At 40.2% G+C, this 21,392-nt stretch overlaps 1 protein-coding gene across 1 annotated transcript in view; it reads right to left on the minus strand.

Moving 5' to 3' along the window:
• The window catches only part of DNAI3 (dynein axonemal intermediate chain 3), a 71,836-nt gene extending 50,978 nt beyond the window's left edge, over window positions 1–20,858 (minus strand). Inside the window, exons 1-5 of the mRNA XM_033865997.2 lie at window positions 20,855–20,858; window positions 8,310–8,491; window positions 7,612–7,716; window positions 4,928–5,077; window positions 3,683–3,882 (exon numbers count right to left, since the gene is read on the minus strand). Coding sequence (XP_033721888.2) covers window positions 3,683–3,882; window positions 4,928–5,077; window positions 7,612–7,716; window positions 8,310–8,491; window positions 20,855–20,858 — 641 coding nt within the window. The remainder of the gene's footprint in view (window positions 1–3,682; window positions 3,883–4,927; window positions 5,078–7,611; window positions 7,717–8,309; window positions 8,492–20,854) is intronic.
• Between the last annotated feature and the right edge of the window lie 534 nt (window positions 20,859–21,392).

The raw sequence follows: 21,392 nt of genomic DNA on the forward strand, positions 1-21,392 counted from the left end.
TCATTATTGCTTTAAATTTAAATTATGTTCTAAACATTGAGCTTTCATTTTTAACCTCTTTTTGCCTTAGTTTCCTTATTTGTAAAATGGAATGGTGCCTACCTCAGAGGGCAGTTGTGAGGATTAATTGAGTTGATATGTGCAAAGTATTGATTCTTAGAAGAATGCCTGGTATGTGGTAAGAACACTGTAAACATTTGCTTTCATTGTCATTACTCTTTGAACCTCATCTTTGATTTTGTTTTTTTACTTCTTCCATCACAATCATATATCCCATCTTTTCCACCTAATTTCTGATCTTAGTAAGTGGTACGAGCATTCTCCCAAGTCACCTGGATTTGAACCATTTGAATTCCCTTTGATTTACTCCCCCCCACCACCCCACTTTGTGGGTCAAGACCTGCCGCTAAATCCTCCATCTACATAGAAACAACTGTTCATCATTATCAGTCAACATTCATTGAGAGCCTAATAAATCTAGAGTCCTGTGGTTAGGGTCCCTGTTGTTAGAAGTTCACTCTCCCTTTCTGAGTCTACCTCGTGAGTCTACCTTGGCTGACTCATTCTTTTCACTTTTCTGCAACCTGGTAGAAAAATAGAAATCTCTAGTTGTCTTGACTAAGAAATTTTTCTCAAAATCTAAGTTTCTTTTGTACTAACGAATCACCTCTCTCTTTCCTGTCTTACCCTCACTTCTTGGTGTTTAATGATCTTTGATGTCCTAATTCTCTGCCAAGACTTGACTACCAATCCTTGTCTTTCTCGTCATCTCTTTTGGTTTGGCCTGTCTGTCTATCTGCCTCCCCGGTTTCTGACCCATGTCTTGTCCTGACCGCTGGTATCTAGGTACATGTGCTCTAACTTTAACATTACATTTTAATGGTTCCTGATCCTTTGGTTCACAGAGATCTGAAAATCATGTTTTGTACTGTGGTCCACACTGAGGACCCAAGATTCTCCTGGTCACAGCCTCTCTCACTGTATATTTCATGGCTCTTCTCTAAACATTGAACTCAAGTCAGTGACGCTGCACATTCTTCCTTAACTTGATCATTCTCCTCCTCCTTCCCTTCCTTGGTTCCTTTTCCCCCTCCATTTAATAAATATGTGCCAGGAACTGTCCTAGGAGTTGGGGATATAGAAGTAAACAAAATAGACAAAGTTCCAGTCTCATGGAGCTTCAGTTCTAAGTGGTGGTGAGGCGAAGGTGAGAGAAGAGAGACAATGCTTGGTGAATTCAAGGAACAAGGAAGCCAGTGGGGCTGGAATGGATGAACCAGGGGAATTGTGGGAAATGAGGGTAGAGGGGCAGATGGAATTTAGATCACATGAAGCCTTGTAGGTTCCTTCAGGATGGGAAGCCATAGGAGGGTTTTTGTCAGTGACATGATATGACTTGCATTTTAACAGGATTAGTCTGGCTCTTCTATGAAGAACAGAATGTAGGAGGGAAAGGATGGATGGAGAAAGCCCAGTTAGGGTGCATTCCAGTAATCTAGGCAAGAGACGATCATGGCTTGAACCAAGGTGATAGCAGTGAATATGTTTTGAAGATAGACCCAAGAAAATTCAAGGTTTGGGGTCTGAGTAATTACAAGAAGATCAGTGCCATGTACTGAGATGAGGAAGATTCAGGGAGTTTCAGGTACGAAAATAGAAAATCAAAAGTTTGTTGTTGGGCGTGTTAACTTTGAAACACCTATTAGATACTTAAGGAAGCTTATGAATATATGAGTGTAGAGTTCAGGGGAGAGACTGAGCTTGAAGGTATAGATTTGGGAGCCACCAGCAAACAGATAATAGGTAACACCACAGGAATGAATAAATTCACCCAGGGATTAAGCGTAGTTAGAGAAAACATCAAAAGGAGTTAGCTTTGGGGTCCTTTAATATTTAGAAATCGGAAGGAGAAGGATCAAGTAAAAGAGACTGAGAAGCAGCTGCCAGTGAGTTAGGAGGGGTACACTGAGTATTGCCCATAAGCCAAGAAGGAGAAATAGTCAACCATGTTAAATACTGATGAGAAGCGGAGAAAGAGGGTGTCTGAAAATGGGATTAGGCGATCAGACCACTGCAGGTCTTTGGTGACCTTGTTAAGACAAGAGTGGGCTCAAGGCAGAATGGAAGAGAAGGTGCAACTAGAGAATGTGAAAAACTGCTGTGAGGAGTTTTGTTGTTAAAAAGAAAAAGAAAAAAAAAGCAGAGAAAGTAGCTAATAGCCAGAAAGGTTGAAACAGTTTTTTGTTTGTTGGCTTTAATGATGGGAGTTACAGCATTTTGTATTTATACATGTCTCCTCTTGACCGTCTCTTCTTGGTTTGCTGACACCATCTTACTTTACCTGGTTTAGTTACAGTAGATTCCCATTTGGCCAATCTCCTCAACTCCCGGTTTTTTTTTTTTCCCTCTGCACTCCAATACATACTGCCTGGCTCATCTTACTTTAATAGCTTTAATCTTGCCTCTCCCTTGCTTCAGACCTTGCCAAAATTCCCTATTGTCTGCCACAGAGAATCTGCTTGTCTCTGCTGCTCCCTCCACGCTACTCAGGCTGGTCACCTTGTGGTCCCATGCAGACTCTGTTCATCCCACCCCCTAGATGTTCAGGTCATTTAAAAAAATCTGGGATGTTTTCCCTTTTTGTCTCCAAATCATATTCAACATTTGTAGCTTATCTTTTATAGATCTAAAATTATTTCAAAATAACACTTTTAATCCTAAAAAATATGCATAGATTACCTAAATACGTCTTCAGATTTATACAACATTCAAAGCCGAGCTCAAGTCCCCAAAACATTCCCTCAGCAATCAATTTTACATCAATTCATTCACTGGATAAATTTTAATTAAATTACAAATTTAATTAATCATTTGTAGTCTCAAAGTGCTCAGGATCTAAGGCAGACAGGTGAGCAGATGAATAAAATATGGGTCATCAGTACTACAGTAAAGATACCTCTAAGCTCTAGTGGGAACCCAGAGGAGACAGTGATCAGCTCTACCTGGAGTTTCTAGGAAATCATAGAGGAGGGGGTACTGAACTGGAACTTAAAGGGTGAAGAGGGGTGGGTAAGGTAGTGAAGGGCATTTTATGCAGAGGAATAGCAAGGGCAAAGGCAGGAAAACATGGGAGAGCAGGTATTCTGGGAGCTGGAAGTAGCTCATAGGCTAGAGCACAGAGGGCTTGCTTGGGAACAGGGTTGGACAGGCAGACAGTGCCTTGTCATGAAGGAAGGAGGACCTTATATGTCATCCTAACGGCTCTGGATGAGATGGAGAGACATGGAAGAGATTTGGGCAGTAGTGAAGTAAAACAATCTGATTTGGTACGTAAGAATGATCACTTAGGCAGTAGAATAGACAAGTTAGAAGGCAATGGTCATATTTCAGATGAGATGACCAGGTCCCCTTCTCTGAGAGAAGTACTACAGTTATTAACAGCATTGCTCATTTTCCCACTTCATAATCTTTACAGTCTTATATACTTGTATTTCATTTTCCTAGTAAGATTGTTAAAAGGCATTGTTGCCTATAATTAGATCTTGAGCTGAATTACTCTGTGGAGATCTGGCATCACTGTCAATGCATTTCTATTATACAGATCTCTCAAAGTAATCATGGATGTTGCTGGATTTTACCACAATTGCCTTTGAAAATACATATAAATTCATCACATACTTACCATCTTGTCTGAGTACTTGTGTCCTTGATTTTGGGGACGACTTGCATGCCAACATCTCTCTCAAGTTGCTTAAGGGTAAACTTTTTATCTGGGTAGGCTGTACATTCAATATAGGCATCTTTTACGCTGGAAGCATTCTGGTCACTGAACTTAACTGGGGCACCAAATTCACTTCGTTTTCGAGAAATCATATATGTAATCTGCAACACATGTAAGCAGTACAGGAAACAATCGAGTCTCTGGAGAAAAATGATGTGTGGTCGATAACACTGGTGCTCTGCCCACATCCTCTTGGACCCCTTTGTGTACTTTCTGTGCACCTTTCCAGGTCCTTTTGCTCTCTGTTCCCACAGCCACCAGCCACCTACCTCTCTTCTGTGGAGGATGCTCTAGAGCTACCAGGACCACTTTGCCTGAAGGTACAAAGAACGGGAAGTGACTGGAAGTTCATATCCAGACCAGCAATGGACTGGTGGGCGACATATGGAAGCCCATCTCTTTTGCTTCTGTTTGGGACAACTCTGAGGTATAATTTACACTCCAGAGTTCCCTAGAGGTGCAGGCTGAAGCCTTCACTCTGCCAGACTTTTGCCTGAGAGTGTACCCTTGCAGGGCTTCTGTCTCAGTCCTGCTGCTTTCCTATTCTCTTTCATAATAAATCACTTGCACACGATTGCTCCTCTCAGGGGCTGATCTGGGAATGCCACTTGGTTAGTTTCCTAGGGCTGCTGTAACCACATACCACAGACTAGGCAGCTTAAAACAACAGGAATTTATTCTCTCTTGGTTGTGGAGGCTGGAAGTCTGAACTAAGGTGTTGGAGGGTTGGTTCCTTCTGAGGCGGAATCTGTTCCCTGCCTGCTCCCAGCTTCTGATGTGATGGCCAGCAATCCTAGGTGTTGCTTGGCTTGTGATACATCACTCCAATTTCTGCCTCCGTCTTCCATGGCGTCCTCCCTGTGTCTCTATGTTTTCACAGGAGCGTCTTCTTATAATGACGCCTGCCGTATTGGATAAAACTCCCCTCATTTCCTTTCTGAGGTACTGGGGTTTAGGACTTCAACTTATCTTTTGGAGGGAGACACAGTCCAGCCCATAACACCCCCCTAAGACAGTGACCATTCTTCTATCAAAAAAAAAGCCATATCCCTGCAGCAAACACAGCAAACCACACTGATCCCTCGGGAATATGTGTTGCTCAGCTATAGGGAGGTGACGGCTAGACATCATATTCAAGCTGCTTACCTCTTTTGTGGATTCTTTAACCGATTCTTCCTCAATTTCTTTTTCACTGCCCAGAGAAACCCATGGTTTAGAGATAGGTGGCTTATAAATATATATGTCTTCAGGAATATGCTCTTTATATTCTTCTTGCTCTTCTGGAACTTCTGGAGGCTGCAATAAAATAAATAGGATTCTAAAATGTATTACCAGGGCTTCCCTGGTGGCGCAGTGGTGAAGAGTCCGCCTGCCAACGCAGGGGACACAGGTTCGAGGCCTGGGCTGGGGAGATCCCACGTGTCGCGGAGCAACTAAGCCCGTGCGCCACAACTACTGAGCCTGCACTCTAGAGCCCGTGAGCCACAACTGAAGCCCACACGCCTAGAGCCCACGCTCCGCAACAAGAGAAGCAACCGCAATGAGAAGCTCGCACACCGCAACGAAGTGTAGGCCCCACTCACCCCAACTAGAGAAAGCCCGCGCGCAGCAACAAAGACCCAACGCAGCCAAAAATAAATAAATAAAATAAATAATAATAAAAGTTTTAAAAATAATATATTAAAAAATAAAATAAAATATATTACCAGAAAAAAACCTATGGCTGCCAAAGGGAAAGGGGGGAGGAATAAATTAGGAGGTGGGATTAACATATACACACTACTGTATATAAGACAGATAACCAACAAGGACCTACTGTATAGCACAGGGAACTCTACTCAGTATTTTGTAATAACCTATAAGGGAAAAGAATCTGAAAAAGAATATATATATACATATATACACATATGTATATAAAACTGAATCACATTGCTGTACACCTGAAACTAACACAACATTGTAAATCAACTACACTTCAATTAATAAAAAAGAGACAAGTTCAGCAAATATATATACGTATTACCAAATTTAGGTTATAAACTTTGCTTTTATATAAATTCGTTAAGCTCTTATTATTTTTCTTCTTTGTTGGTTCATGCTTTTCAACTATGAGAGGGAAACTATGTAAAAAAAAAAAAGGAAGAATGACAAAAAAGAAAGAGATCAAGGATATATATATATAAAGAAGATGAAAGAATCAAGAGGGGAGAGGAAAAAAAGGAAAAGATGTGTGGTAAGAAAAAAGCATTTACTGTATGCGTTTAAGAATATGGAATGCTAAAACTTGATAAAATATAAAACTAATTTTCTCTGATTTAATGAAATGTTTTTCTGATGAGAGGATTATATGTATGAATAAATATGATATCCATTAAATTATAAAGAGCAAATGTTTTTTAAACCAAGATGTCCACAAGAAGATATACAGACAGATAAAGATATAGATACAGGTACATATATAGATATATAGATGTTCACTGCTACTTTATTCATAATAGTGAAAAAATGGGCAACCAGATGAATATCAATAGGGAAAAGGGTTGATACATTTTGGTATAGTCAGAAGATAAAAATCTCATAAAACAGTTGCAATGAACAAACTCAATCTACATGTATATGATTTTAAACATATCAACATGAATAGATCCTAGAATTTTACAATTTGGTGAAAAACAAAAGTTGCAAAACAAGTTGTATAATACAATTTTATATAAAATTTAAATGAAAGAAACAATAAAATGTATTATTTGTGGAGCATACATGCATGGTAACAGTATGAAACCATGGACAGAAGACTATATAACAACGTTAGAATAATAGTTCCTTATAGAGAGAAGTTAGAAAAATTGAATTAAGGAGGATATAAGAGGCAGTGAAACATTATCTCTTATATTTTCTTTCCTTTCAAAAGAATTTGAAGTAAATATGATAAAATATTAACATTTGTTAATTCTGAGTGGTGACTGTATAGATATTTGTTTCATCATCTGTGCTTTTCTATACACTTGAAATATTTCACCATAATAAAAAAATTAAAACACAGAATAAAGCAATCATAAAAATAAAACTGAAAATGTTAAGGCTAACTGAGAAATTATTTCAAATGTAAAAAGTGTTCGATATTTTAAAATTCTATGGCTTTCCTTATTTTTCTTGCTTATTGGACAACCACACAAACCCCTCTGTCTCCCTCAGTTTGACCAAACCTCCCCATGAGGATGCCAGACCGGAAGGCAAGTGTCAGAAACCTGTTGCCTTTCATGACCACTTTGAACGCAACATCCCAAAGGTGAACTGACTTCCTTTCCTTGGAAACTACCATTCTTTTATAATCTGCTTATCTTTGACACCCTGTTCCCCTCAATTGCCCACTGACCAGGTTGTCCTTTAAAAATTTTGCTTTTAAATAATCATAGCAAAAATTTATGGAGCACTTAGCTTTGTGCCAGGCACTATACAAAGGGCTTTACCTGCATCAGCCCATTTAATCTTCACAACAGCCCTATTGGTGCCACCATTTTGCAGATGAGAGGTTCAGTAGCTTACCCAAAGTCATGGTGATGGCAAGAGAAGAAGCAGGAATATGGGCCAAGGAATGGCCGAGAGCAGTGGTACTCCAGATTTGTTGTTTCCAGTCCCACTGGGTAAATGAAGGGCAAATAAGTAGAGTATCTGCTACCCTGAGTTGTCTGAGTTAGCTCACCCTTAGCCCACCTACTCTAGGCCCCAGGGAATCAGAGCTGAACGAGAATAATCATGACCATGTCTGGAGTTCCCCCAGAGGTACTGCTTCCTTCTGACAATCAACAGATTGCTTAGGGTGTGCTTACATTTAAATAGTTTTCCTTGCCCTCTTCAGTTCCAATAAGATAAAAGTTAAGTCCATATTTGAAGTCTTTGTCGTAAACAAGGAGAAGCTCATCTCCAGGATATTCCTACAAAAATATAATCAAAACAGAAGGTTAATGTTCAGTAGTCATTCAGTTTATTCAGATTTGACACAAATTAATATTTCTTTAATCAATCAATCATAGAAGATAACCATAGTGCTAACCTATGGTTAATAACCTCAAATTGCAAAGTTATTTTATTAACTTACAAACGCTCTTAAAACACAATGCATCCAGGGAAACTTACCATGCAATTTTATTTCTAACAGGAAAAAAAGGAAGCATTCCTTTTATTTGGTATTGTGCTCTGTAGCATGTTTGTGGACAAATCAGGACTAAAATTATGAATTAAACAATTAAAGCAGTATGGGAAAATAAGGGTAGGTTCCCTTTCTAGCTAAAATTGGGCAAGGATGAGCTTTTCTGGGTGTGGAGTAAGATAAAATGTCACAGATAGGAGTTCGCTTTTCACAAAGGGTCATCAAGAAGGATTCCCAAGGAGGGATGGGCAAGCTAGCATTTGCCCAAAGTAATGGGAAATGCCAGATTTGAACTCAGAAATCTCTCCAACTTTTGTGATTATGTATCAGGAACCTCTTGAGGTAGGACTGAAAAATAAAGAGGGATACTGTACTTACCTGAATAATTTTTTTGACTGGGTAGAAATCAGATACTGCAGCTCTGTTTTCAAAGTCTGCAAAAATATCTTCTTTTCTGATAAGTTTATAAGGTTGTTCATCTGTGACATCTTCATCTATTCTGCAGTTAAATATCTCCTGGGTCTTGCTAGTTAACACTAAAGGATAAATTTCTGGATGACCTGGGAAAGGCAAAGTGGAATTTGGACATTAAATATAACCATTTAAAATATTAACACTAAGAAACATGCAATTGTTTGCTTTAAATAATTGCCTTGGTTAAAATTTTAAAAGACTTTAAAATCATTGTTCATATTTTTAAAGTAAGTTTATCCATTATAAAAAATGTCAACAAATGAACTTATTTACAAAACAGAAACAGACTCACAGACTTAGGAAACAAACGTATCGTTACAAAAGGGGAAATGTGACAGCAGGGAGGGATAAACTGGGAGTTTGGAATTGACATATACACACTACTATACTTAAAATAGATAACCAACAAGGACCTACTGTATAGCACAGGGAACTGTACTCAATATTCTATAATAACCTCAATGGGAAAAAAATCTGAAAAAGAATAGATATATGTATAACTGAATCACTTTGCTGTACACCTGAAACTAACACAGCATTGTAAATCAGTTATACTCCAATATAAAATAAAAAAATTTTTTAATGTCAAAAAGATAAAAAGATGAAAATAACAATTCCCCATAATTCTATCTCTCAAGAGAGAACCTCTATTAATCGTTTGCTCTATTTCCTTCCAGTCACTCCATATATAGTATCTTAAATGAAATTCTAAATCCTGCCTTTCATACTTACTATTATGTCACTAGAATTTTACTATGACATTATATAATTTTTCTAATGCATCATTTTAAATTAATGTAATTCTATAGCATAATTTTTAACTGTTCTGTTGTTGGTAAGCATTACATTTTTTCTCATTTGTTTCTAGTGATTATAAATAACTCTACAAACAAATATATAGTTTATAAACTTTTATCACATTTCAAATTATTTTCTTAGGTTTTAAAAAAAAATTTTGTGTGTGGTTTAACATTATATTTTAAATCTGAAAGAAGACAAAGGTCAAATTCTCAAAACTAATACTTAAGATCTAATGAATAACAAAAGCATAAGAACCAAGACAGTTATATTCGATGAGAATGTACAGAAATGGCCTGAATGACAGTTGAAAATAGCAGTTCATATTTTTTTTTCAGTTATACATATACATGTATCTGTTCTTTTTCAAATTATTTTCCCAGGATAGGTTGTAAAAGTGAAATTATTGGTTCAAAGGTATTATCACCATCTTAGGCTCTATCAAACCTGTATTGCTCTCCTAAAACACCTCCTCCCTTACCCCTTCACCTGTTGCTCTCTCTCACCAGGTGACCCTGCTTCCTCTCACAGAGAAAATTCTGTGTCTGTACAGCAAAGAATCCTGTGATGTCCCGCAGCCCTGCCCACCAGCTCATCAGCACAGGCCCCGTCTTTCTGCCCTTCCCCCCAGTTCGAAGACCTGCCTGCCCCTCTCCACCCTTCTCAGCCCATCAACTCTTCCTCTCCCGTCAACCTTTCCTACCTCTGCGCTGTTTGCCCTCAGCATGCTGATTTGCTCAATGGTCTCCCGTTTTAAAGAAACTTCCCTTGACCCTAGATAGGTACCTCTGCTCCCTAGGGCTCTTTTTCAGTCAAACTTGTTATTCAGTTCTTCACACTTTTTTTTTTTTAATTTATTTATTTTTGCCTGCGTTGGGTCTTTGTTGCTGTGCACGGGCTTTCTCTAGTTGTGGTGAGCAGGGGCTACTCTTCATTGCGGTGTGCGGGCTTCTCATTGCGGTGGCTTCTCTTGCTGAGGAGCACGGCCTCTAGGGAGAGCGGGCTTCGGTAGTTGTGGTGCCTGAGCTTAGTGGCTCCGCGGCATGTGGGATCATTCTGGACCAGGTCTCGAACCCGTGTCGCCTGCGTTGCCAGGCGGATTCTTAATCACTACGCCACCAGGGAAGCCCTAGTTCTTCACACTTTAAAGCTACTGACTTTCCAATTAGGTTGTATTAGTAAACCTGGAACTGGGGAGGAAGGTGAGGTAGGGAATCCTTCTTCCCTCCTCTGGTTCCCCAGTCCCAGAATTGCCCTCAAAAGAGGAGGGAGGGGAGGTTCAACAGGCTTCCATTCCTGTTCTTCCTGTCCCTTTGCCCCCCACCCCAGGTCAGTCCTGGGCAGCAGCAAGCCCTGGGACAGCAGATGGAAGAAGACAAGTTATCGTTTTGCATCAATCTTCTCTCTCAACCCTACCTCTCATTTTCTTATCCTTTTTATCACCATCAGCTTCTACCACCCCAGATTCAGTTCTGCATTTATCCCCAGAACTCCCTCCCCCAACTCTATGCTCTGGGGGCCCCAGAACCCACTCCCATCCTCTCCAGGCCCCCCACACCTGGATGTCCCAACATCCTCCCTCCCACTGCTCAACAGGTGCGTCCTCGAGGCAAAAAGTGCATGCAGCCTCTCAAGTAGGAATTTTGAGCTTATTTTCCCACAGAAACATTGACCCCTCGCCCTGGAAGCTCTATGATATGGTTATTCAGGTGATTATTAGTGACTCTATACATAACACTGATTATGTATGGAAATATATTCCAAATTGCAATCAGTTGGCATAATAAACAAACATTTGGAATACAAGCGGTTCATAAATTAGGGACAAATTGCCCATTTTTATCTCCCCTTAAAATACTAACCCTAACACCTGCATGTAGAGGATGCTCAAAGGCAACTGTTTTTTTTTGTTGTTGTTGTTTGTTTGTTTGCTTCAGATCATATTTATTGTGGGGTTCGGGGTGGGGATCTTGGGGTTAGAGTGCAGCAACTGTGGCTGGCGGGATAAGCCGCTCTCGATGTGCCTGCAGGAGCTGTCCAGGTGTCAGGGATGGGATGGTCCAGGGCCAGAGGGCATGCAGGATCCCGGGGGTGCTTATGACAGGAAGCAGTGTGCTGGCGCCTGGGATGAGGGGGTCTCCAGAGCTTCACACACAGCAGGGCCCCCAGCACGCCCTCGGGGGGGACCTCAGGGCCCAGATCCTGGCTGCTGGTGAGGCAGAGGTGACGTTGCAGGGCAGCCACAGCCTCGGGGTCTGCCCCAAAACAGCTGTTGACTTGATTCACATGCAAGTTATCCTTTAAAATCACATTGCCAGCCGTAATTTGTAGAGTGTCCGATGCATAACAGCCCTTGGAGTTTTGTCTTGGAAAACCACTAGGTGGAACTGTGAGACCCACACTGAGCTGAAGCCAAAAAGGAGGTGGCCGCCCTTCATAAACAGAGGTGCTCACAAAGACCAGAAAGCTTCCTACCCTCCACAAAACTGGAAGGACACTGACAAAGATGGTGTTCTATGTCACCTGCTCCCACTAAACATACTTCAAATCCTACTGGCTGGATATTTGTCATAAAAATAATCCTTTTACACTAATTGGGCTTTTTCAAGGCAACTTTAATAGAGGATCTAACATTCCTTTATCTAGAAGTTAGCAGTAGTAGTAGCCTGTTTCTGGCTGGGGTCGGGAATCGGTAATAACTGCAGGCAACTAGTAGCCAATAGACTACACAGAACTCCTAGAGTCTAGTACCTCCGTGCCCTATCTGAACAATGGCCAAACTAAACAGAGCAAGGCCTGACGCTACTGGCCACCCCAAGGGTCTCTGGCTAAATCCAGTGTAAGAACTGTTGTTATTTAGGCTTTGAGGCCTGCACTGAAGATAGCACTGTAGGTATGTAACAATGAGGCTCTGGTGATTAGCGATGAGATGGGCTCTGGGCTCAGTTGTGCCTCCAGCAGAGAGGTCCAGGAGGGTGAGAAGGATGTTGGAGCAGAGGAGAAGGGCTGCAGGGTCTCCTGAAGCTTACAGAGGTCAGGAGTGCCTGCCATGAGGGCAAGACCTACTGGATAGGGGGCCAGGCCAGTGCACTGAGTGAATAACGGTGTGAGTAAATAACAGCATGTTAATTATAGTAGCTTCTGTGAAGCACCTACTGCCAGACGCTATTCTAAGCACATTACATGGATTATTAATTCATTTACTCTTCATAACAACATTCAGACGCCGCTCCTGTAATCGTCTCCTTTTTTTTTTTTTTTTTGCGGTACTGGGGCCTCTCACTGTTGTGGCCTCTCCCGTTGCGGAGCACAGGCTCCGGACGCGCAGGCTCAGCGGCCATGGCTCACGGGCCCAGCCGCTCCGCGGCATGTGGGATCTTCCCGGACCGGGGCACAAACCCGTGTCCCCTGCATCGGCAGGCGGACTCCCAACCACTGCGCCACCAGGAAGGCCCTGTCTCCATTTTTTAGCTGAGAAAACTGAGGCCCACAGAGTCCAAGTAAGGTATCCAAGGTTGGGGGCTGGGAGTTAGAAATAGGGGAGCTAGGATCCAAACCAAGGTCCCTGCACTGTAACTAGCAGGCCATACTTTCTCTCAAAAGTGTGAACACAGGGTGAACACAGGGCTTCCCTGGCGGCGCAGTGGTTGAGAGTCCGCCTGCCGATGCAGGGGACACGGGTTCATGCCCCGGTCCGGGAAGATCCCACGTGCCGCGGAGCGGCTGGGCCCGTGAACCATGGCTGCTGAGCCTGCGCCTCCGGAGCCTGTGCTCTGCAGCGGGAGAGGCCACAACAGTGAGAGGCCCGCGTACCGCAAAAAAAAAAAAAAAAAAAAAAATCGTGAACACAGCAGAACACAGGAGATGGTCCTCCTCCTCCTTCACAGATAGTCAGGGAGGTAAGAGAGATACACTGTATAGGATGCAGTGAATGACAGTTATTCACTTGGTAGAGCAGGAGCCAAAGACAGACTCAAGCTCCACACAAATAACTAGCTCGGAATCTTGCTGTGCGCGCAAGGAAGAGGCTGGTGCAATATAAATCATAGGTCACACATCAGTTGTCCTGCATATTGAAACAGAGTATGTAAATAAGCCCCGTGCATTTCATCCATATCTTTTTTTTAGCATTTTGGTTGTTGTTTACTTTAAAAAAATAGTTTTATTGAGATATAATTGATAAATAATAAACTGTATATATTTAAAGTGTACAATTTGATAAACATATGCATTTACCCATGAAACCATCATCACAATGGAGATAAAGAACAAATCTATAATCCCCAAAAGTTTCCTCCTGCCCCTTCTCCCAGCACCCCTCCTCACTCCCAGGTAACCACTGCTCTGCTTTCTATTGCTATAGATAAGTAGTTTGTTTTTTATGGAATAGTTATAAAACTCACCTCTCTGGGCATCTGCTTCCTCATCTGAGGAATGAGGTAGTGATACCTACCGCATGAGCTTGTTGCAGAAGTTAAATTAGGTAGTCCATGCACATTTCCTTAAAAATTGCACAACACTTTTTGTTTGTTTGTCTTCTTTTGCTCAGCACAATTATTTTGAGATTCACTCATGTTGCTGCACGTAGCAGTAGCTCATTCCTTTATATTTCTGACTAGTATTTCATAAAAGAAAAAATGAATTAGGCAAAGATTTCTTAAGAGTTACAGTTTGGGGTGTTGTATCTCAGAAATCTTTGCTAATCCAAGGTTACAAAGATTTTTCTCCTATGTTTTCTTCTAGAAGTTTTATAATATTTGGTTTTATATTTAGGTCTATGATCCATTTTGAGATAATATTCATATATAATGTGCGATATGGATTGAGGTTCACTTTTTTGCATGTAAATATCCAACTGTTCCAGCATCATTTGTTGAAAAGACTATCTCTTCTCCACTGAACTGCCTTTGTACTTACTTTTGTTGAAAATCAATCAACCATATATGTGTGAATATAGTTTTGGACTCCTTATTCTCATTCACTGATCTATTTCTCTATCTTTTTTTTTGGCCGCGCCGTGCAGCTTGTGGGATCTTAGTACCCTGACCAGGGAATGAACACAGGCCCTTGGCCGTGAAAGTGCGGAGTCCTAACCACTGGACCTCAGGGGAATTCCCTATTTCTCTATCTTTATAGTATTTTGTTTTTATACTAACAACAGTAAAATGCAAACCTTCTCTGAGACAGCCCTCTGTAAGGAAATGTGCATGGACTACCTAATTTAACTTCTGCAACAAGCTCATGAGGTAGGTATCACTACCTCATTCTTCAGATGAGGAAGCAGAGGCCCAGAGAGGTGAAGTTGTTTGTGGTCACACAGTCATTAAGTGGCAGAATTATGATTCAAACCACATCTGTTTAATTCCAAAAACTGTGCTATTAATCACTTGTGGTAAACAGAATAATGTCCGCCCAAAGATATCCATGTCCTAATTTCTGAAACCTGTGAATATGTTGCCTTACATGCCAAAAGGGACTTGCAGGTGTGATTAAGTTCAGGATCTTGAGATGGGAAGATTACTGGGCTCCTGAGGTGGGTCCAATGTAATCACAAGGGTCCTTATAAGAGAAAGGCAGGAGGGTCAATGCCAAGGAAGGACATGTGACACGGAGGCAGAGGTCTATGCCAGAGAAAGATTAGAAGATGCTATGCTGCTGGCTTTGAAGACAGAGGAAGGGGCCAAGAGTCAATGGACACAGGGAGCCATTAGGTGAAAAAGGTAAAAAAAACAGATTATCCCTTCCGAGCCTCCAGAAGGAACCAGCACTGCCAACACCTTGACTTTACCCCAGTGAAAGTAATTTCAGACTCCTGATTTCTAAAATTGTATGATAATAAATTTGTGGTAATTTGTTATAGCAGCAATAGACCATTAATACACCACAGATACTCTAACCTGTATTAAAGTGTGACTTATAATTTGGGTAAATTATTTAACTTTTGGGAGTCACAGCACCTCCATCTTGTAATGGCCACAGCAATGTTACTTCCTAGAGCTGAAGGGATGAGGGGTATGCCGGGCACAAAGCTGTTACTCCGTAAATGTTAACTACATGTAAAAATCATACCTCTTCTCTAGAAACCTCCAGACGTTGCCTTAATTAGGAGACAGTTTTTAGCTATTCTATTGCTCCCTTGGTTCCTTGGTAGGAAAGGGAAACCTAGTCCCCTGCAGCATAACAGCCACAAGTCCTGAGTGACAGCTGACAATGTCAGACCCCACATCAAGGAAGTCAGAGGGTCCTGGTGTTGCCTGAGGGGAGTCTGGGGGTAGAGAGAGAGGCTGTAAAATAAGGGGATGCTAAGTCAAAACCTACCCTCAAGTCTCACTACAAAGTGTTAAGATTTCTTTTTCTTTTTTGTTTTTCTCCTTAAAGAAACATACTCACATCTATTTTTCAGCCCATATACTTTCAGCTGACACCTCTCCACCATGCCCCATTCTCAGGTCCATGGATTTGCTTACCAGTTAATTATTTAGTCAGGAAATATTTACTACGCAGCTACTATGTGAAAAGCATGGTGCTAGTGCCAGGGTATACAATCTAGAGGGGGAGACAGACATTAAATAGATAAATACACTCAGAAATACATAAGGACAAATGGTGACAAGTGCTATCTAGGAGAAAACAGGGTGAGAGATAGAACATAGGACTAAGGAGGGTGGTAGTGCTGGTGGTCTGTCTAAACAGGAAGAACAGGGAAAGCAATTCATTCATTTATTCAATCAATCAATCAACAAATATTTATTGAGTGCTTATTCTGTATCAAGATAGGCATTGGGGTAGAGGGGTGAACAAGAGTTTCTGTTCCCCTGAAGCTTGTGTGTGTGAAAAAAAGAGAGAGAGAAAGAAAGAGAGAGAGAGAGCACACACAAGGGAGGGCCAGCATGGGTATGTATGTAAACAGCTACGTGTTATAAATGCATAAACAAATAAATATGCTCCATCCTCATTCATAAATTTTATATTTGCAAATTCACTTGCTAAAATGTATTTGTAATCCCAAGATCGATAGTTGTGGCGCTTTCACGTTCATTAGTGGGCATATGCTTAAAGCGACAAAAAATGTGAATTGCCTGATGTGCATATTGCCAGGTAAGGTCAGACAAGATGATGCTCTACCATCTTCCATGTGCTCTCATACTGCAAACAGTGTCTTTCCACTGTCTATATAGTACCACATTTTTCACATTTTTGTGCTTTGTATTGGTGATTTGCCTATTTAAAATGGTCCCCAAGCTTACTGCTAAAGTGCTGTCTAGTGTTCCTAAGTGCAAGAAGGCTGTGATATGTTTTACAAGAAAACATGTGTATTAGATAAGCATCAGTCAGGCATGAATTATAGTGCTGTTGGCTGTGAGTTCAATGTTAATGAATCAGCAATATATATTAAATAAGTCGTCTTTAAAGAGAAACACACATAAAACAAGGTTATGTATTAGTTGGTTAATGAAATGTTGTGACCAGAGGCTTGGAGGAACCTAATCCTGTATTTTCCCTAGGAGCAATGGTTCAGTATCTGCTAATTCAGCGTTTGCAGCAACTGTATAGAACTTCCATGAATAATGAGAATTGACTGTACTTTAACTTCAGAATTATAAGTGCTATGAAGGCAATAAAATAGGGTACTAGGTGAAAGAAATGCCTTCAAGGAAGGCCTCTTGCAGAGATTAGATTGGAGTCTGGATCTGAATGATGAGAAGGAGGAAGGTGCATGGAAGGCTTATCCAGGCATTGGGAACAGCAAGAGCAAAGGTCCTGAGGCAGGAACAAATTCAGTATGTTTTGTGCTAAGTAAGGCTGATGAGCTGTAGATGGAGGTGAAGGATAGAGAGACAAGTTCAGAGAGGAAGGTGGAGCCAGGACCACTATAAGGACAAAGAAAAGCCATGGGAGAGTTTAAGCAGGAAAAAGCCAAGTCAGAGGGTTTCTGTGTGCAGAATGCATTGAAGGAGGCTGAGTGGAAGCAGGGATACTGGTTAGGGATTAAGGATCTAATCTAAGTGAGGGATGTGGAGGCTAAGGTTGCAGCTGTGGAGATTATGTGAATTGAATGGGTTTGAGATATGTTTTAGGTGTTGAATTGACAGGACTTGGTATGGTTTAGATGCAAGTGAGGAGGTGTTGACGGGAAGAAAGGGGTCAAAGATAACTCCCAAGTTTCTGGGTGGTGCATTCATTAAACATTTGTTGGGCAGCACACCCAGTTCCAATGCTATTTATTGTTTGCTAACATCCTCCCACCACCTCCCTGCCTTCACACACCACACCTGCAACCCCTTTGCTCCCTTGGCCTGGCCACCATCATCTCTTTCCTAGATTGTTGCAATAGCTTCCTAACTAGTCTCTGCCTCTGTCTTTGCCCCTGCAATTCCCAAAAGAGTAGCCAGGGTGGCCCTTTAAAAACATAAGTCAGTTGTTTTTGGATGGAATGTCCTATAAATATCAATTAAGTCCACCTTGTTTAATGTATCATTTAAAGCTTGTGGTTCCTTATTTATTTTCATTTTGGATGATCTGTCCATTGGTGAAAGTGGGGTGTTAAAGTCCCCTACTATGATTGTGTTACTGTCGATTTCCCCTTTTATGGCTGTTAGTATTTGCCTTATGTATTGAGGTGCTCCTATGTTGGGTGCATAAATATTTACAATTGTTATATCTTTTTCTTGGATTGATCCCTTGATCATTATGTAGTGTCCTTCTTTGTCTCTTGTAATAGTCCTTGTTTTAAAATCTATTTTGTTTGATATGAGAATTGCTACTCCAGCTTTCTTTTGATTTCCATTTGCATGGAGTATCTTTTTCCATCCCCTCGCTTTCAGTCTGTGTGTGTCCCTAGGTCTGAAGTGGGTCCCTTGTAGACAGCATATATATGGGTCTTGTTTTTGTATCCATTCAGCCAGTCTATGTCTTTTGGTTGGAGCATTTAATCCATTTATATTTAAGGTAATTATTGATATGTATGTTTCTATTACCATTTTCTTAGCTGTTTTGGGTTTGTTATTGTAGGTCTTCTCCTTCTCTTGTGTTTCTTGCCTAGAGAAGTTCCTTTAGCATTTGTTGTAAAGCTGGTTTGGTGGTGCTGAATTCTCTTAGCTTTTGCTTGTCTGTAAAGGTTTTAATTTCTTCGTGAAATCTGAATGAGATCCTTGAAAGAAATTAAAGATGATACAAATAGATGGAGAGATATACCATGTTCTTGGATTGGAAGAATCAACATTGTGAAAATGCCTATACTACTCAAAGCAATCTACAGATTCAATGCAATCCCTATCAAACTACCACTGGCATTTTTCACAGAACTAGAACAAAAAATTTCACAGTTTGTATGTAAATACAAAGGACCCCGAATAGCCAAAGCAAACTTGAGAAAGAAAAACGGAGCTGGAGGAATCAGGCCCCCTGACTTCGGACTATACCACAAAGGTACAGTAATCAAGACAGTATGGTACTGGCACAAAAACAGAAATATAGATCAATGGAACAGGATAGAAAGCCCAGAGATAAACCCATGCATATATGGTCACCTTATCTTTGATAAAGGAGGCAAGAATATACAGTGGAGAAAAGACAGCCTGTTCAATAAGTGGTGCTGGGAAAACTGGACAGCTACATGTAAAAGAATGAAATTAGAACACTCCCTAACACCATACACAAAAATAAACTAAAAATGGATTAAAGACCTAAATGTAAGGTCACACACTATAAAACTCTTAGAGGAAAACATAGGCAGAACACTCTATGACATAAATCACAGCAAGATCCTTTTTGACCCACCTCCTAGAGAAATGGAAATAAAAACAAAAATAAACAAATGGGACCTAATGAAGCTTAAAAGCTTTTGCACAGCAAAGGAAACCATAAATAAGACGAAAAGATAACCCTCAGAATGGGAGAAAATATTTGCAAATGAAGCAACTGACAAAGGATTAATCTCCAAAATTTACAGGCAGCTCATGCAGCTCAATATCAAACAAACAAACAACCCAATCCCAAAATGGGCAGAAGACCTAAATAGACATTTCCCCAAAGAAGATATAGAGATTGCCAACAAACACATGAAAGAATGCTCAACATAATTAATCATTAGAGAAATGCAAATCAAAACTACAATGAGATACCTCACACCGTTCAGAATGGCCATCATCAAAAAATCTACGAACAATAAATGCTGGAGACAGTGTGGAGAAAAGGGAACCCTCTTGCAGTGTTGGTGGGAATGTAAATTGATTCAACCACTATGGAGAACAGTATGGAGGTTCCTTAAAAAACTACAAATAGAACTACCATATGACCCAGCAATCCCACTACTGGGCATATACACTGAGAAAACCATAATTGAAAAAGAGTCATGTACCACAATGTTCATTGCAGCTCTATTTACAATAGCCAGGACATGGAAGCAACCTAAGTGTCCATTGACAGATGAATGGATAAAGAAGACGTGGCACATATATATAATGGAATATTACTCAGCCATAAAAAGAAACAAAATTGAGTTATTTGTAGTGAGGTGGATGGACCTAGAGTCTGTCATACAGAGTGAAGTAAGTCCGAAAGAGAAAAACAAATACTGTATGCTGACACATATATATGGAATCTAAAAAAAGCGGTCATGAAGAACCTAGGGGCAAGACGGGAATAAAGACACAAACCTAGTAGAGAATGGACTTGAGAATATGGGGAGGGGGAAGGGTAAGCTGGGACAAAGTGAGAGCGTGGCATGGACATATATACACTACGAAACGTAAAATAGCTAGCTAGTGGGAAGCAGCCACAAAGCACAGGGAGATCAGCTGGGTGCTTTGTGACCACCTAGAGGGGTGGGATAGGGAGGGTGGGAGGGAGGGAGACACGAGAGGGAAGAGATATGGGGACATATGTATATGTATAACTGATTCACTTTGTTAGAAAGCAGAAACTAACACACCACTGTAAAGCAATTATACTCCAATAAAGATGTTAAATTAAAAAAAAAGTAAGTCAGATCATGTTACCTCTCTGCTTAAATACCAACAGCTCCCCATCTTAAAAGCCAAAATCTTTACAATGACCAGCAAGGCTTTTAGAGATTCTTCCTCCCCACCCTCACGGTTTCCCCTCTGTTTCTAAACATGAAGTGCATCATCTAAGGCAACTCTGAGAAAAAGTTTCAACAACAACAACAAAAATAAAAGTTGTTGGAATAAGATTATTTAACATCTAAAAGTAGGAACCATATTAGTTCGGTTGTTTAAGTTCTAGTTTATTTGCTTAAAAATCATCCTCTTTCCTTGAAATAGCGGAACCCCACCATAGCGTACAGATAAATATTGCCCATGATCAGAGTTTGAAAAATACTATTATAATAAAAGTAATGACTTGCAGACAACACACTTTACAGTTATAAAAGGTCTCTCAATAATCATACAATGTTGGATTTTTAAGGGACTGCTTGGTCCAAGTCTATTTCTCAGTTTGAAATTCTCTCTTCCACTCTTACTTTTTATTTTTTCTTTAGAAATTTTATTTTATATTCCAAATGACATGATGTAACTTTAGTCCATGCACATTTTGATCATTTCAATCTGTAATATTCTCCCTTGCTTATTGCATATTAAAATGTAGTAGAACTGGGGACGTAAATTCTAAATTGTATTTCCACTTACCCATGCTCTCCATATTCACAGGTTCTGCTTCTTCACTAACTAGAATATAATAAAATGATGTCAAATTTACATTTTTGAGTCGAATATGTATCTTAGTTTACTACAATCTTCTACCAAGGCTTAAAACATAAAACATAAGGCAAATACACAGTGAAGACTTAAGCTATTTTATGAATAATTAAATAGAAAATGAATAGTTGTCTTTCTTACAGAATTATCTCATAGTGATATATTTGCTATGACATTTATGATATGACATTTAATTGATATTTTAATGAAATGAATAAAAATAATAATAAATCCCCGTGTTTTGAATTCCACTTGTGTTTGACTTTATGACAGCAAAAACATTTATTTGAGACATAAAACCATGATCGTTTTGGCTGCTAATATATATACGAATACTAAATACATAAAAATCCCATTGATGAAAAAACAGTCCTACCAGGTAACGTTATCTTGGTTTTGCCACGTTTTGAGCGCTTTTGTTTTTGACGTTTTGGAGCCATGGCTCTAACTTAGGCTGCATAAAGAGAGA

Source organism: Tursiops truncatus, chromosome 1, assembly GCF_011762595.2.
Source record: "Tursiops truncatus isolate mTurTru1 chromosome 1, mTurTru1.mat.Y, whole genome shotgun sequence".
NCBI classification, from domain to species: Eukaryota; Metazoa; Chordata; class Mammalia; order Artiodactyla; family Delphinidae; genus Tursiops; species Tursiops truncatus.